Source organism: Uloborus diversus, chromosome 7 (assembly GCF_026930045.1).
Source record: "Uloborus diversus isolate 005 chromosome 7, Udiv.v.3.1, whole genome shotgun sequence".
Lineage (NCBI taxonomy): Eukaryota > Metazoa > Arthropoda > Arachnida > Araneae > Uloboridae > Uloborus > Uloborus diversus.
Window position 1 is genome coordinate 57,878,042 of NC_072737.1, and position 19,337 is coordinate 57,897,378.

The 19,337-nt window shown below is 32.6% G+C and overlaps 1 protein-coding gene across 1 annotated transcript in view; it reads right to left on the reverse strand.

Annotated features, from left to right (window-relative positions):
* Nucleotides 1-1,771: 1,771 nt before the first annotated feature.
* Nucleotides 1,772-19,337, reverse strand: part of LOC129225928 (sodium/potassium-transporting ATPase subunit alpha-like) — a 208,825-nt gene continuing 191,259 nt past the window's right edge. Inside the window, exons 18-19 of the mRNA XM_054860469.1 lie at nt 11,570-11,700; nt 1,772-1,997 (exon numbers count right to left, since the gene is read on the reverse strand). Of these exons, the coding sequence (XP_054716444.1) occupies nt 1,772-1,997; nt 11,570-11,700 (357 nt within the window). The remainder of the gene's footprint in view (nt 1,998-11,569; nt 11,701-19,337) is intronic.

Genomic DNA, 19,337 nt, shown 5'->3' on the forward strand with positions numbered 1-19,337 from the left:
GCGTAGCCCCAAGATGGTGGGCGCGTCGTTACTTTATTCTACGATTCAGGACTTTATTTTGAAAAACCTACGGATCCCGTGGGACATTACTGTTTAAAAGCCAACATAATCGAGACTTATCTATGATTTCTTCGAGCCTTTTTTTATTTATTTATTTTTTTTTTCATTTCATTTTAAATGAAATATTCGTTCTTATTAAAAAATGTTATGCATTTGAATGAACATACAAACTAATAATTTTTCAGTCACCCGTTATGAACGACGAAGATGCCGGAATATCAATTGTATAAAGGTTTTACTTCATATCAATGAAATTTGGACACTTTAATGGAAATTTTTTTTAGGACTATTCCACGAATAAGCCGCATTATGTCATGCACGTGATAGTTAGCTCATATATTTCATTAAGTAATAATAATTTTAAAAGAAAATAAAATATATTTTTTGTTTAAGAAATCACACATAACGTTTGTGATTTTTTAAACAGTCAAATTGTGTTAATTAAGCAATTAACTTATTTTTAATGAAGTATATGAGCTATTACGTGCGCGACAAAAGCTAATCTCCCGATTTATTCAATTTGCCGAAACATTAGGTCACATTCACTGGAACAACCGGAATTTACTTCTGGTGGGAGGAGGAGGGCTGTACTTTTATAGATAAACCACCGTATTAGGAGTAGACAGATAGGTTAAAACAAAGAGAGGTTTGACCAACCCTTCCCCAGTCTTCCATCTCCGCCTCGTCACTTGCCCTTGGTCATGTTACAGCTATAAATTAACCGGTGCGTGGAAGCTAAAAGATGGCCTCATTGCTACTCATCGAATGGAAACGCTTTCGAATTTCCTAATGATTGCAGCTAAAAATGTCGCACGCTATATCTAGCTGATGTGGCTCAGCCAGATCTAAGACGTTTTCAACACCGTTTCCTGTATGGTTAGCTTTCTGCTTGGTAATTAACAAATCTCAGGGGCAAACTTGTGTCATACTGCTCAAACCTGTGTTCAGACATGGTCAACCCTGAGTTTTTTTTTTATCGCGCATGAGGTCATCTAGATCTGTTTCTGTCGTGGCGCCAAACTCACACATTTTCAACTGTGCCTGTAGAGAAAATTCAGGTGACTAATACAGAGTTTGTATCCAATTTTGTGTTACTCGTGTATAAAAGAGTTGAAAAGGGTCATTGGGGGTAGATTAAAAACTTGAGTGACCAGTGAGCGAACGCCACGATCTTTATGGGACTGGGTCAGCAGTTCCAGGGGCTGGCGAGCATTAACGAGCAGGGGGAGAGTCTACTGGTAAATTATAATTATTGTTATCGGCCAACGAAGAATTAAACCATAAGTGGTAGAAAAGACGAAATATTTTTCATTTAATGGTTTCGAGAGTACATTATGTCAATCTTTAAACGAACTTCAATTCAAATTTGCTTTTCTAGTTTTAAAAATCAATCGAATCTCGAAATGGTCTTTGATATTTCTACAACTTAAGCTCCCGAACTCGATCATTTACAAATTCTAAGTTTTTATTTTTTTCCCTTCATTAATTTCTTTTATTATTCTATTCTTCAGTACCTTCAACGATTTTTAATAACATACCCATTTCTTGTGTATACAACACACAACTAAATGGGCCCTAAATACACATAAATGCATAAGCTGTGATCGGTGTTTCAATAGCTAAACATAAACGCCACAGAAGACACGTGCTTGCTGATTGTTATTCAAGTACCGTCCTGCCCGAAAAGAAATTCCTTTTTTCTATGTCGCTCTCAATAGTAAGTCTCTCTTTCAATCCAAGAGCCAGGTGGTAGCCGCCGCAATATGAACCGCCTGATTTCGTCATAAATAAAGATGACTATGGAAAAAGGAAGAGCTGTAAACCACCACTCGGCTTTCAGAGGGTACATCTTCAATGCTGTGCTCATTCCTGGGGTGTAGACTAAAAAAGCAGCTAACGCCGTCTCGAATACCAAAGCAAAATTGAGAACATGGTTTCTGTAAAGTAAAAGAAAATATATATATATATATATATATATATATATATATATATATATATATATATATATATATATATATATGAAAAAACTATTAATGGTTTAAAATTTAAAAACAAAAATGGATTTGGTTCCGAAAAATTGAAATTTCCGCTGTCAAGGATTTCAGTCAGTATTTGAAGCATTGTTTTTGCTTTATTGCAGCAAACCTTTTTTTTTATCTCTCTTTTCGAATTTCCCTGTTCTATACTTAGTCTATGGGCTAAGCGCAAATATCGTTCAAGTTCGTTTACCAATCTTAGGGACTACGTGAACTTGCTTGAAATCTATTATAAATGTTGAGCTCAATAGAAAAATACAATGTTCAAAAGCTGGAACTGTTTTAATTAGCAATTACAATAGGAGCTATGTTCCGTGGACTGTTAGCACTTACACAAAAAAATTTGTCTCTAGATGGCGCTATTCTACACAATATTTATAATCTAAAAATTTAATAAACAGTTTTTCAACCGAAATTTTTCTGCTTTACTTAATTTTTCGTTGCAAAATTTATTAATACGTTTTAAATTACTTACTTTTGCTTAGTAATTTTGTAACTAAAAGGAAATCAAAATTTGTATCAATCCGCAGCCCTGAATGATCTTAATCTCAAGATTTCGTTTATTACACTAGAGCCAGCGCACATAGACATTGTTAGATACAAAAAATTAGAAGGCACTTTACTTCAACAAAAAAGATATTGATGAGTCACGGAATAGCAATAATTGACCTACGAAATCTTAAGAACATAAACAACTCTAACAGATGCCAATACACGTTTAAAAAATATTATAAAAATAAACATTAGCAGACGATAAATTAAAAATTAAAATGTATATTTCACTTTCATATCACGATGTTTTATCTTTTCCTTTTTCAATAATATTGCTTTTTGATTGCAGACGATATTTTGAGTTCATTTTTAGCCTACTTTCTCGTCAAAGTAATATAAAATAAATAAGGACATAAAAGGTGGTTTAGTGGGCTAAGGTTAATGTATCGTAAAAATATTGCTTAATACAAAAAAAAAGTAAAAAAAAAATAATTTGAATTCTGAAATTTTGAATTCAAATTATGTTTTTCGCAATCACGAGCTGCGACAGGACCCTACTCATTGGTTCTATCCTACTCACTTGTTTCTAGAAACGGCTTCTGTCCCTCCAAGCCTCCCCTCCTCTTGGGCGGTTACGTGTGTATAGTTGTGCACGCGTATGTGTAGGCTTGTGTGTGTGCGTAGACCTGCTTGTATGTACGTTGGCGTGTGTGTAGTGAATGTGTGTAAAGGCGTGTGTGTGTGTGTGTATGAGCGTGCGTGTGTGTAGGACATGGACGCCACGGACCAGGAGAAGCGGATTACTCAGGACCGGAGCAGCCGCGCTTGCAGAGGACGGTGGAGGTTGAAAAAGGAACCAAACACCAAGGACGGTCAAATGAAAACAATTAGCAATCGTGATTGCTCAAAAAAATAAATAAAATAAATAAATAAATATCAAATTTGAAAGTAGGGGCTTGAGATCGGGAAAATATGTGTCTGTCGGTCGACCTATGTGTTCCCCCCCCCTCTCTCCCCCCTTCCAAAAAAAGTAACTACTCGTTCGATTCAAACAGAGTTTTTTTTTTTTTTTTTTTTTGAAAGATCTCCCCGATGACACCTCATTTCGGTATTTCATTTTTTGATTCGAATAATTTTTCGTTCAACTTTGACCAGTTCAAAGCACTTGATATTAGCGTTTGCGGAGAAAATTTGAGGCAAATATAAAATGCCAACTTAAAGGTGGATTTGTTTAAGAAAAACTTTGTTGGAAAAAGCTCTTGATGAGAACATTTTTACAAAAGTTTTTTTTTTTTTTTAATTAACCATTTTAAGGGCATTTTTTCGACAATTAAATTTTTTTTAACATTAACGACAAAGCAAAAAAATTTATTATGTCACCAAAAATTGACAAAATGGAGTAGATTCTAAATACATTCTCAATTTTTGGTGACAAGAAACAAAAATGAAAGTTATTAATAAATACAGAAATACTATATCTCATAGACTTACATTGGCGAAAGCCAGATATTAATATGACTGAATCAAAATGAAATGAATTTAAAGCGCAAATGTTTTTACCAGGGCTGCGGGGCTGGAGTGAAAAAGAACCAATTCCGGACTCTGACTCCTACCCTATCCCCTCGTTTGTGCATTAACTATCAAGCAAATATTCATTGCTGATGCTTGCATAATTTAATACTGTGGTGAATAACCTTTTTTTACATGCGGACCACAACTCACTTTAATAGGAATCTCGTGGGCCAGAATAAATATCAAATTTATTTATATGATTTAAGTTTTTCTTGCTAGCATGGGAAAACAAGGGAAATGAAAGACAATTACACACCAAAATTGCTGTCATTATTACTACATGCTTATTTTATTGCATCTGTGTTTCAGAAATCAATTAATGACTACTTGACTTCAAAATTCATAACGCCGAAAGAATATTACTAGTATTTTTGGAAGGTTTTAGAATATATTTTTCGTTTTTTAACACTGAATACAACGACGGGGCACGTGGGTCAGCTTCAAAGGGCAGATTTGATCCGCGGGCTGTAGGTTGAGCACCACTGATGTAATCAATGCTCCCAGTTCATCAGAACATTGGATGGACTATAAATGCGGGCAGTATTGAAATACAATGGAGCACTATTCCCATTGCATCAGATAATGTTCAAAAACTAGTCTCCTGTGCATGCCCGAAAACTCGGTGTTCCTCGAAGGACGAAGAGATGTAGTACATGCAAGACGTAAAATTGTTCATGCATATAATTTTCCTCTAGTGACTGTAACTGCATAAACTCTCAAGAGAGAAATAACTCTATACGTAAAAACAAGATAGATGAATTCAGTGATTCTGACGATGATACTTCAGAATGAAGAGTTTGCTTCTTGAAAAAAACTATTTTTTGATGTACATGCATAATGTTTTTAACGTACATGCATAATATTTTAAATGTACATGTATAATATTTTTTTATGTATTTAAAATTGTCTGCCTCTTGCTTGTCAGTTTCACTCCTTTTCATGTATCTCTAGTGGCCTGTAAAAAAATTATGAGACACTATTTTTTGTGAACATTGGGTTTTTTTCATCTGTAGACACTAAGGATTCAGAAAAATATCACTTTTTATAGTCCCCGAAGTTGGCAAACGAAACCATGTTTTTAAGCATCTTTTATGCCTTCGTCCCACAGCCTAACTTGATAACTCTCTATTTCTAAGCTAAGCAATCACCAGCAAATTAATTACTTAAATTATATTTGTTAATAGGGCGCAAGTCAATTTACGAGCAGGGTTGACTTATCTTATTTAAGAAAAAGTGATTCATTGACGCAGTGACTCATACATTCAAAAATTGGTATATCAATGAAAACACGAGGTTTCTCTGTATGATGCGAAGCGTGTTCGAAATTTCCAAGATAGTTAGAAAGTAAATTATAATTGTTTTGAACAAATTTCTAGCTGAAATGGAAGTGAGTCTTCAATTAAATAAAAACATCGGTCATTTCTAAACGCGGCCATTGTGCATTGCGCGGTCCACAATACCTTTGCTTGGCGTCAAAACGATTCATTGATTTGATTTGATTAGCTGTTGCGAAGCCATCTTAAAACATTTATAATACAGAGTTAGCATAAAAGAATACCCCGGTTTTAAAAATTTATATTTCATAAACTATTACACTTACCACTATAAATGATACACACACACACACACACATATATATATATATATATATATATATATATATATATATATATATATATATATATATATATATATATATATATATATATATTTTTGCACGTAGGTACGTAATTACTTAAAAACGTGCACGTTGCGCACTAGCACAACCGGGAGTTTCTTTCCATAAGGGGTTTTTTGGTCACAGCAGTCCTTACACTTGTATTACGGTATTAGTATTGGTAACAATGTTAAAACCAAGACCTCTGGGGGGGGGAGTACCCCCTACCCCCCATTCGCTGCGCCATTGACGGTCCGCAGTGCTGGATTGGCCGTGCAAGTGATGATGATTTACCCTTTATGCGTTGGCCAGCCAGATCCCCAAACCTAACCCCATGTAATTTTTTAATGAAGTCTCGTCAAAGACAGAGTTTATACACCACCATTACCTTCAACATCACAAGAACTGAAAGATCCCATATGTAAAGATACCCCATTACGAAAAATGGACAATGAAGCACTATAAAATGTATGTCATTGATGTGTGTCGCGTTACGAAAGACGCACATATCGAACATTTGTGAGTGAAAATAAGCTTTCAGTTTATCTTTAATTTTTTATTCGTAATTTATAGTACTAAGTGTTTATGAAATATAAATTTTAAGACCACGATATTCTTTTATGACAACCGTATATACGAAGATGCGATTCAAGACAGGGATTTAAACCCAAACTGAATCGAAGAAATCTGAAAGAAACGTTATTTTAGTTGGAGAAAAAAAACGGAATTATACCAAAAAAAAAAAAAAAAAGATAATAGTTAAAAAAAATGGTTTATTTTGGTTCGATTATCTTCAGACATTTTGTTACTGTAACCAACTTATCAATATTTTCTAACTCAACTTCAATGATATGATTACCATCATTGCATGTAGAGGAAGGAAATTCAAAGTGAAATGATGGAATATTTAATGTTTTTAGAGCCACCTATCTGATAATATTTTAACTATGTGGCTGGTAATATTTTAACATTTAGTCTGTTCCAGTCGGGAACAAGTTACCGCTGAGGATAAAAGCAAATAATAATATAAGCAATTTTCAAAAGATGATACTTATATTGTAAGATTTTGTGGTGAGACAAAAATTACTTTTATTATTATAGAATTCTTGTTTTACATTTTAAATATTAATTGTGATCTACTAATATTCGGTGCAGCATTTATTTATTTCAGAAGAAGCATATTTTTATTTTAAATATTTTGTATCATCGGTCAAGTGCTTGCGGTGCAAAGTGGATGATTCGAAGTGAAATAGTTCATATCGTTTATTTATTCAATCATTTATTAAATCACTTACGAATTCATTTATTAACCAGTTCATGCAAATTTCTTCCTTTAATAACTCACTTATTTATTCATCCACTCACTTATTTTCTTATTTATTCACTATTTTAGTCACACATTTTTTTCGTTTACTAATTAATTCGCGTATTGTTTCATTCTCTATCATTCTCATTCGTTTAGTATTTTACATACTCATTCATTTGAAAAGAAAATACATTTGATAATTAAATAGAAATTTTTTTATTTTTCATTTTGCCCAATGCAAAAAAAGTAAACATTTTAACTTTTCTTTTAAGGTAAAAATTTACAGTCAAAATCAAAAGTAATAATGTGTCAATGTAAGTTCTGTAATAAAATGCATTGTTCTTTCTTTATGTATTGTAATTTTGAAATCAAATTTCCAATTAGTTAATTTTGAAACAAGTAAGTTATCTTAATTATTTCACTTTGCCCAGACATTCTCCTACATTGCTACATTTGAGATAGAGTTAGATGAGATTTTTAGTTCAAATAAAAATATACCTGAACTAAAGTTATTTATTTGGGACTGAACCGAAATCCGTTATTTTTGACAGAACGAAAACCAGAACTGAACTAATATGGTATTTATTTGAAAGGCCAGGGGCAGAAATGTTACATGCCACAAGAAGTGATTTTTTGATCAAAAGTTTTGTTTCTCATAACTAAATTTGAAATAAACATAACAATGGATTATGTCATTTGGAGAAAAACATATCTTGTTTTAGTATTTCAGAATATAGAATGTATAATACCTTTGAAAAATTCTATAAATATTTTTTATAAGTTGGAAGTTGGCCTACTAAAAAATTCACATCTTGTGGCATATCACATTTTGCCGATTTATTCACAATAGTTTACTCTCTAAAAATCACCAACAGTGGCAAAATTGAAACAAATTTTTAAAAAATTTTTTAAAAAATCGCCAAATTTGTCACCCAGTTGGCGAAAAAACGTGGCGACCAAAAGACTGGCGATATATCGCCAAGTGTCAGCCGAATTATAGCACCACTTGAGTTTACATCGAAATTAACAATGATTTCTCCCCAAAAAAGGGCAAAAGATCCCTTTAGAAATACCCGAATGCAACCAAAAGGGGAGGTGCACAACTAGACCCCACTAGGAGTCTACGTACAAAATTTCAACTTTCTAGGACTTACCGTTCTTGAGTTATGCAACATACATACGCACATTCGCACATACATACGTACATACAGACGTCACGAGAAAACTCGTTGTAATTAACTCGGGAATCATCATAATGGGTATTTCGCGTGTCTATACGTTTTTAGGCACTTATTCACGTGTGGTCGAGTCGAAAAAAAACTCAATATTCATTCAGGGGTTAGTAAATTGGAAATTAAGATCGGTTTTTGAGTTAAAATTTGTTTGCGAAGACAATACTTTCTTTTTTGTAAAAGGAAGTAAAAAATACTGTTCGAAGTCCTGGCCGACTAAGCTTTCACGCACAAACCCCCCTAAAATTACTGTTACTAAGCTGTATCTGTCAGAGAAACGGTTATACAACCTTAAAGTTTTAAGTATACTCGCAAGTAGTTCAAATGCTATTATTTTAATTACTGTTTTTTCTCGACCAATTATAACTTATCTTATTATCCACCAAATTTACTCACCCCTTACTCCTCTATCCAGAAAAGTTTCGTTAATCTTATATACATAGAAAACCAAATCCCTTACAATAATATTATTCTTGATTTACTAAAACTTTCACCATAAAATTAAAGTGCTTTTGAATAAGCGGCAAACCAAACATTATAATCGAAAATTCAGTGGAAATTAATTTTTATCCGATGAATCCCCCCCTACGAGCATAAAATTATGGCAATTTAATCATACGGGGTAGATTACGTACAAAGGGTTCTTTAATTATATCATTCATTATGATGTATCAGATCTTTAGTCCGGTACCAGATATTGCCCAGCTTCGGCAATTAATTTTGGAAGTTTTCTAGCTTTAGGATTGGAGAAAGCTCTTCCGCTAATGTTCGCTCTTTAATGATAGAAAGAGTAGGATAGTTGAAGGAGATTGAATTTTGAAATGAAATAATAATTTATTGGTTTAATAGTATAAGTATTGTAAAATTTGTATTGAAATTTTGTTTCGGTGTTTAACGCTTGTAATTATGACATCAGTTCATCTGTATTCATTTTAATGTATCATCTTATACATATAAAATCTGAGTATCTATCTATCTATCTATCTATGTCCAAGCTTCTTCTCCCGAACGACAGTGAACTGACCATCGAACCAGGTATCGATGGATTCGTCATCTTCCCGTCTTCATGTTTGGCTATTTAACATAATCCTCCGATAATAATTAGCGGAGATATCAATTAAAAATTATTAATTATGACTCTTAGATTTCAAAATAAAATCCATATTTTTCGAAGGCTTTCCTCCATTTAAATTATTATTCAGTGCTTCATCTCAACTTTCCGCAACAATGCTTTTATTAAAATTTACAGCGTGAAGAAAATCATTGAGATGAAAGATCTGTTGCCATTTTTTTTTCTCGAATATGCTCAGGTAAAATTCTTGTTTTTGTTTTGAGGCTTTTCCTGTAATCAGGGGATTTAAAATGTTTACTTTTTTGGGGGGTTTTCCGCAATCTGCCGCAAAACTACACTGACTTTTTTTTTTTTTTTTTGGTTCAAGCCTGAGTGTTGAACTCGCGTCACTTGACATAACTTTTATTTTTGAGGTGGACCGTGCAAAGCCGGGCGACGCAGCTATCATACTTAAACATAATTCAATTACAGTAACGTTGATGAGGTGTTTTGGCAAAAATATGTTTTACTGGTGTTTTGCAAACCTTGCTTTACGCGCATTTATTTATTCCTTAACGCGTTAGAAACTAGTGTCAGTGTACTACAAAAGCATCAACTGGACTGCTCTTACATTTTTTAGGTAGCCCGTGCAACGCCGGGCACGCAGCTAGTAAGGGTTTAAGTGCTGACGTTTCTAAATTTACGCGATTTTACTACCGAGAGTACTTATTAAATAGCTTTTAGAATTTAAAGATATTTCACAGTTATAATGCATGTGCAACATATTGCGCAGAAAAATAATTTTTAGGTTCTTCGAAATTATGAAGAATAATATTGACTACAAACTAAAGCAAAAATGCTATTCACTATTATGTATACTTTTTTAAATAATTTTGCACACACATTTAAAAAATGTAGCAATTTCTGAAGAATTAATGCAAATGCAAATTTCTGTTCAATCTTCATATTTTTCTTACTACTACGGGAAAAACAGAAAGAAAAATTAAAATATTTATAATACAATGATATTGGCAAACTTCTGCTTCGTAAAGCTTTAGGGAATATTTATTCTGTGGCTCTTAACATTATTTCTAGTTTTTTCTTCGCTCAAGATGGCAACCATAACAACAAACTTTTTTTATATCCAAAATATAGCAGCATTATTGTTCGCCTCGTTGACCGCTCTATCTCACTTGTCATCAATACTTGCCAAGTCATAATTCGCATACTATTTTTAGGCTTAACCTAAAAAGGAAACTATGAAGTACCTACTAGAAGCAAAGTGGTGCAAGTGCCAAAATGCAAAGTTTTGAGATAACTAACACAAATCACTGTAAAAAAAAAAAAAACTGTAAGTTTACCAGTATTAATGGGTGTAACGTTACACAAATTCTGAAGTGTGGAGCATTATTGTTTTAAAAACTCAAATTATTGGAGGAACCTTGCACTATGGTTTCAGTAGAAAATCAAAGCGCATGCGTAAACTCTTATAAGCGAAACGAAAACCGTTCTTAGTGGCCAAGAGGTAAAAGCTCTTGCTCTGCGACCTAACTGAGATTTGCGTTCGGGGATCTGATCCAACTCAAGTCATTTCCTCTCTTAGTGCAATAAAACTCTCTCGTTTGTATATTAAAAAAAATAAATGGTGTACATTGGTTGTTAAAAAACATGAACTTGATAAATCTTTCAAGAGAGTCAGATGAAAGCTAACCTTAACGCAGTGTAACCTTACGCAGAAATGAGTGATATGTTATGCTATAGTTACATTACCATGGTGTAACCTTCCACAAGCGCAATGTGTACCTTTACACCAGTTATATCAGTTAAGTTACTCCAAAGTAGTGTAGACAGCTAAGCTGCCAACAATATTATGGAGTAAAGTTACACAATTTTTTTTTACAGTGATGGAACGGGAAACTCTCTTCTGTTTTAAGAAAAGAGATTGTAATAGTAACTCCGCAAATGCTTGTATACAACGAGATTTAGACAAACTATTCAATGAAGGTCTGTTTGCGGTTTGAACTCAGCATACGCTTTCCTCACAACGTTTAAATGTCCACTTACACCCCTTTACTTCTCATTGCCTCATATCCCATCAAAGATGAATTTCGAAGTTGGAATAGACGGGTGAGAAATATGAACATGCATTGAATGAGCACTTACGTCATTCCTTGATGGATGATGGAGTTTCTCCTTGTCTTACGGATGATCAGATCGGCCCACTGGACGACAACAATAGCAACGAAGAAAGCAGTGTGGCAAGTGTATTCCAGTTTTTTACGTTCGGCATAGGTCTGGAAAAAAAAGAAGAAAAAAAAATGTTGTAGTATGTAGCGTAAAAATGAGTTATAAAGTTTTAAAACTGCAAAGAAAAAGAAGACCTCGTTCGAAATACAAAGAATTGTTTGACATTAACAGAGTGAGTGAAAAGAAATACTATTCATGCATAAAATCTTTAACCCTATTTTCCATACTTAGTTTAAAATATGTGTATTTTTTCTTTTAAGACTGATTTTTGTATATTATAAAAAGAAAATCGGTTGAAACCAGTTCTAATATATGGTAAACTTTCACAGCAAATAAATACATAAATTAAAATTCCATTAAAAATTAAACACGAGTTTTTAGTTATTTATGGAAAGCTAAGAACCTACAAACCTCTAAATTGAAGTTAACTAAAATGTAAAATATCCCCAATATGAACTGTCTTCGCCCCAGATTGTGCATTTTGCTCTAGATTGTTATTGTTCCCTGACCGATATTTCACGATTCTCCAAACCAAGAGCGGATACGGGAATGTTTAAAGGAGGGGGTGATTACTTTTTTAATTTACCTATCTGGTTTGTTCTTGCTTGGAAAGGAGGAGGGCGGGGGTCGCACTGCATTTTATCTAAAACAACTAAAGTATAGACATTTAGCCTAGCAGGTCCCCGAACATTTCCCATAGCAAAGAGTATTCTAAAATTTCGTTTTAGAACTTCAGTTTCGTGATAATTCCGGGAGAAGTTTTCGAAACAGACTCTCCCTAACCAGGGCCGCGCCGTCCCTTTGTGCGAGGTCGTGCGGAGCACGACGGCGCCAGAGTCAAAAAGGCGCGTTATTCTACTCATCAAAAATGCTTAAAATGGGGGAAATCTCTCCAACCAAAAAAAAAAGAACTTAGCATTATATCGAGAGCCCCATGAAGCCAAAGTGATGCACATACCCTGGAAAAAGTTGGTTCCCCTCTCACATGAAAATCTGCACATTTTTCATGCGGAAATTTTCAAAAAAAAGAAGAAATAAAGAAATCTCCCCCCCCCCATTTGGGTGATACTAAAACTGTGGTGTCTAGGTCCATGAATCTGCCACACCGTGCGTTTATCTGGCCCTGATTATGTCTAATGGTGGTGTTGAAATAACTTTTCATTGAAACAAGCAATCCTATCTCTGCCTATCTAAAAGAAAAAAATACTGCCTTGTTTAGTCTAAACATACTATTCAAAAGCGAAATAGTTTACAATGAAAACGCGTGATGCTAATAAATGCAAAAACTAGCATTTTTTATTCCTAATTTGGAGCCGTGAATGATGTTTCGGTATGTCAAAAGTACATAAGGCTGATGAGCATATTAGGTGCAACAAATTTTCTATTCCCATTTTGGATCTTGGGGTGAATATGTTGCATTATAATTTGTTCAATATGTCTTTTTGTGATTTTTAACAATCGTTCGTGGTAATTCGACTCTATCATGCACTGTAAAAAAAATTCGGAAACGTTTCTGAGTATATCGTGCAGCTGCGGTTCATGAAATTTTCAAAAACGTTTCTGAGTATTTCGGAATTCTCTTTCTGTAATGTCCCGAAACGTGTCTGAGTATTTCGGAATCCTCTTTCTATAATGTCCAGAAACGTGTCTGAGTATTTCGGAATCCTCTTTCTATAATTTCCAGAAACGTTTCTGAGTATTTCGGAATCCTCTTTCCGTAATTTCCAGAAATGTTTCTGAGTATTCTGTGCATCTGTGGTTCATGAAAGTTTCGAAAACGTTTCCGAGTATTTCGGAATTCTCCAAACAATTTCCAAAAACGTTTCTGAAAATTTCGGAATCCTTTTTCCGTGATTTTTTCTAAAAAATAATTCTTTACTATAGTATTGCATGCCATATCAGTTTCAATTCTTTCATATCTAAGAGCAATGAAACAAGCAATTTTAGAATTATTCGTGGATTTTTTTTTCTGAATTTCTAATGACAAATAGCATGGTTAACAGCATAACATATGCACAGTTATAAATTTTTGAAAATTTATGAAATAATATAGTAGTTTCATTCATAATCACAAAATCGTCGGGGGAGGGAAGGGGAGTACTTTCTCAAAAGTGGGATTGTTTGTTAAACAATATTAAACTTCAATTTTTCTCTCAATATTTTCAAGACAAAATTATCAACATATTGTATTTTTAATGCAGAACTTAAAAACATATCTTGTATCAAACTTGATAGCTTTTATTTTCGGATAAAATTTGACAGAACTTACCTACACTTTGCGTTCCGAAATTCGTTCACGTCAAGTCAATTTCTTTGACCAACAAAGTGTACCGAAAAGTACCAACAGAGAAATTGATAATTTAAATATGACACCAAAGTTCCCCTGCTGGAACCATTCGGGTTTATTCTTCTGTTCTTGCCCTTTTCCAGTTTATCACAAATATAGATACTTAATCAAAATAGGTTACTGATTTAGAGTGTGCGCAAAATGCATTATATATTTTATTTATTAAAACATTGAACTCTATTACATGATTATTCCATTTCATATATACGAGAGTCCCCCCCCCCCCCCACACCATAAGAGTGATGGTGCACCCATAAAATGATATAAAGCGCCCCTCACCTTAAAAGAAGCAACCCCTTGAAAATGTCAATGGCACAGTCTGCGTGGTGAACGCCCCTCGTCTTCTCACCATATGTGCATTGCATATTAATAACATAGTATTTAAAAACTGATCACTTTTAAAACGATGACATGAAATAATATTACTTTTTATTTCAGCATGTAAATGCAGCTGTTCCATTTTTGCCACTGACTCATTCCTCCTGAGTGTCCTACATTAAACTAGTATATCCACGAAGGAAATGTTATTTTCGGAACTAATGTCAAGGAATTTTTTTATTGTTAACCACATTTAACATAATGAATAAGCAGATGAATTAATTTCATAACTATGTTCTTACTAATAGATAACATAGTCATTTTATAATGGTATAAATATTTTTAAATGAATGAATAAATTATAATAAAAAAAGATAAATTAAACCGGCACATTTTTTGTGAAGCATATTACAATACTAGAAAATATTTGCATTACCATATTTCTAAAGAATTAAACAATTGATTTTTTTTTCTTTTTTAACCAAAATGTATGTACATCCAAGTATTTCGAAATAACTTTTCTGTGATTGCTTCTCAAATATAAATCTTACTTCTTTTGCGTAATTAATCAGTTTCAGTTGGTTACAACAAATAGTACACCGCGTAGGATAACTTTAAATTAATTCGATAAACCCAAAAAGAGTTACAATTGGAGCCTCATCAAATGCAAATCAACAAAAATATAAATGTATATAACAACATGTTTTAAAATATTCATTAATACTTACAAGTGAACATGAGCGGAAGAAAATCTAAGTACCTCCATTACAACTGAATAAGTAATCCAAAGGTTTTCGTTTCATTAAGTATAAACACGGGTGTTGAAACTATTCACGCTTGAACACACAATATATATCTAATTATGGTCGCATTGGAAATTGTAAAGAAGCAAATGGTTATTAACTAACTTAATAGCTGCGTACATCGTCTAAAAAATCAAAGGCAGTCCAAAATGCAAAGGCGTAAAATTAGTTTCGACACATTTTACTACTCTCTAGACATGAAATAACAAGCAATCCAATGCTGAACAGTTGCTGACTGCAGCAACCATAGATAAGAAAAAGAAGTTCTCGATATTTCCGACTCATTGGCGCCTGTGTTGGAAGGATGAAATAGATTTCGAAGCGTTGTGTCATCACTTCCGCTTCTAGATATCTTGAAATAACAAAAAGCTTTCTGAATATTGAGGAGTTCGCTATTGGATGAAGGATTCCTACTATTTCGGAAACGTTTCCGATATATCTAGAAACGTTTCCGAAATTTGTTACAGTGTGTTATCAAGCATAAAAATAATGTAAGCCCATTTGCATCTATTTTATTTGTGCGTAATAATTGGATATTGTAGACAACAATTTTGGTTAACTGTTTAGTTCTATAAAGTAACGACTTGACCAATTTACTCGATTCCTCTCCCTCCTCCTCCCTTTTCTTTAATTATTTGTTTGTCAAAAAAAAAAGAGCTTTCTATAATGTATTTGTTTTAGATATCATATTCAGTGCCTTCCATATTTTATAATTATTGGTTTTACTGGAAGGAATTTCAGTTTCAGATTTTCAGGTGGATCTATACTTCAATTTAGAAATGTAATGAGTACCCTGTTGTCATGTTTTAAGAGGCATAAAAGTTTGATTAGTTATTCAACAATTAAAGATTGGAGCGATTTAAAGCGGCGTTAACTTTGATATCTAAATATTTTCTTTTTCCAAAACGCAGCAGCGTATCAGAGGAGCTACGTAACTCGAAATAACTACGAGATTTGAAGTAAAAACAAACGCACACTGTAATCCTGAATAAAAGAAACGTTTTTACATTGTTTTTTTTTCTTAATTAAATGCCAAACTTATTTGTTCCTGCGTCATATTTGTCTACAAAACCTAGTTCCAGGTGTTAAACACATTTTCGCTAAACGCCACTGCATAAAGGCGCTCAAAAGGCATTTGCACGACGGTGCCGATCAGGCTTGGCGCGCGCCTTCCCCTAACATTGTTGAAGCTCGTCTAAAATTGCGCTTTTTGGAAATTCAGTTTCGAAAAATTACTTGAGGGAAAGTTACTGAACCAATTATTTTTCATAACACTACCTAACGTATCAGAAATCAAGTTTTGAAAACTTAAATTTTGAAAAATGCCCGGGGGAAGCCACTAGATTCCTCCTACTAACAATACGATCGCCCTCATCGCCCCTCCCTTGTATCCGTCCTTTCCAATCTAATTTTCATCCTTAATGTTCTGCATTAATTATATTTGAAATCGAAAAAAAAAAAAAAAAACAAACTGAAAAAATACGTACTTTACGTTAACAAAGGAGAAATTATAACTTATTAAGTCATAATTTTCAATGTGTAAGAACGGTGTAATCTGACTCCTGTAGCACTGTTAAAAAATTTCGGAACTATGAAACGAACTAGCACCTACAACATCCACAACTGCAGCTCAGACCACTTTTTCTAGTCACACACAAAGCGTCTTCTCTTACGAACAAGTTGCGACATTCTCCATTGAAGTCGAACGTATTGCAAAAAAAACTTTACTTCAGATTTCAAATCACTTTTCTAGCGCTTTTAGTGAAAAAATAACAGTAAAAATGATTCAGATTGAAAAACTATCTATAACTAACTATTTGTTCTAATTTAGTAATTGTTCATGAATTCCTTGATGACGAAATCGTACTTTAAAAAACCGAAAATTTCCGAAAATTACTCCATTTTTTTACGTAACATATATTGAAGTTTCTCTTACCTGCTACTAAATTTTAATCATTGGAATCAGCGTATTTTTGTTACTAGAGTAACTTGAACTAAGGAAAAATTTCATTAGTTACTTCTTTTTATCGTAAGTTTAGCAAAACTAACCATTTCTTTCGTGTTTCATTTTCTCAAAAGCTTGTTTAAGAAGTACTTGCTGAAATGTACATTTTTTAAAAAATGAAATAAGTTTTAGATATACTTGCTTTTGTATCATTTAGTCGTTTATCTAGTTCTTTGAATTCTCGTAATTTCACATAACGGTCAATCCATACAAGTTCCATACAGTATAAACTACTCATTCATGTTCAAATATTTCTAAGTTAACAAATTAAAATTTTTATTTTGAAAATTTGAATTATGTTTTTCCAGTTTAATGTATTATATAGGGCACAATATACGTAACTTAAGAAGGTGCAATGAAGTTTTCACACTTTTTATTTCTGTTTTAGTGTGTGAATTGACTAGCAAAATTGCTCATTTTCAAGCTTTTTTACTAACCAAATACAAAACACAATATGTATAACATGTATAGTACTTGAATGGAATATTCAATTGACCAAGAAATTTCATTAATTCCATCCCCTTTTGGTTTACAGGGGTCTAAAAATGTCACTTTTGTCATTTTCCCGATTTTTGAGGGGTAATGTATAAAGGGTACACAAACACACAGCAACAGTTACATATTCTTTTTAGCATGGTTCCAGTGATTAGTATTTGCTGTATTTCATTTTGTGTTTCCGTCCCCTACGACCTTGAACTTTAACCTGTTGCCATTATTTTAATTATTAACTTACAGCTACGTCACTCAGCATGTAAGAGTATCGACTTATGCACTTTAACATCAAAGAGTTAAATTAACTGTCATAAATGTAATTCAAATAGATTTTGGCCAAAATGCAAAGGTCTAAAAATTCCATTTTTGACTACGAAAATCACTTTTGATTACCTCTAAAAAATTAAAGGTCCAGTTGAGAGAAAAGTAAAAGTGGTTTTAAATATTTTTCACACGCAGCTTTTAGAGATATGAATGTCAAAAAAATTAACAATGGTTGAGCGCACCCTTCCATTGAACCTGTATGGATTGAGCCATAAAACACAAAGAAAATGCTATTTTTCTGAATTTTATTTTACGTTTGGAAATCAAAAACCAATTTCGAGTTTCTTCAAGCAAATAGTAGAAACACAGCTCTATATTCTTGTAAAATTTTAAAGTTGTCTGAATTTTCCCTCATTTGAATTTTTACGTCTATGTAAAGGGGAAAATCATCATTTTAACAAAATGACCCTAAGTTTAAAACTGATTTTGAAGACAAAGGAGTACACAGCTTTAGAGTGTTTAGGAGAATACAGCTTTAAAAGTAAGGTATTTCTTTAATGATACTTAGCACATTATTGGATATTAATTTCATCAAAACTAATGCAATCCTTAAAGATTGAGATTGAAAAATAAAATGCTTAATTATGAGAAAAAATATTTTTCAGTTTTTGAAACTCGGTTAAAAGTTAACTATAATAATAACTTTGAAAATTTTATTGATATCAGATTAATTACCCTACTCCATAAATTGCAACCATATATAATTTTTTTGTTTTTATTAAATAGTTAGTAAGATACAAGCCTTCAAAAATGCAACATTTAGCATTTATGAAAATATTGTTCAATTTGACCAATTTTCAATCGCATGTAACTATTCAAATAAAAAATATTATGCAAAATATTTTAGATATTTTTATATAGGCATAAAAGGAACCTGTATACCAAATTTCATAAAAATCTGTTACCATGCGGCAACCCCTTTTTTGCGAATTTTGCTCATTTCGCACGGAATGACCCATATAACAATATAATTATTATAACGAAATAATATAGTAGTAATACTACAGTAAGAATAATAATTTAATTATATTATAATATAACAATAATAATATTATTATTATAATCATATATAATAGCATAATAAATTATATAATAATAATATTAATACTACTACTAATTGTTATATTCAACATTTTCGTGATTATTACGCTCATAATACTAAAATTAAAATATCAGATTACTATAATTATGAAAACAGTCATAGCAATTAAAATTAAAAAATAATAAACCAGTGTTACAATATAGTAAAAACAAAAACGACGACAATGGTGATAAAAACAATAATAATAACAATAATACAATTGTTCGTAGTGAAATATAACTACACTGCCTTACCTCATTGTCTATAATTTATGATAAAAAGATAGATTGAAATTACATCAATATAAGAGTAGA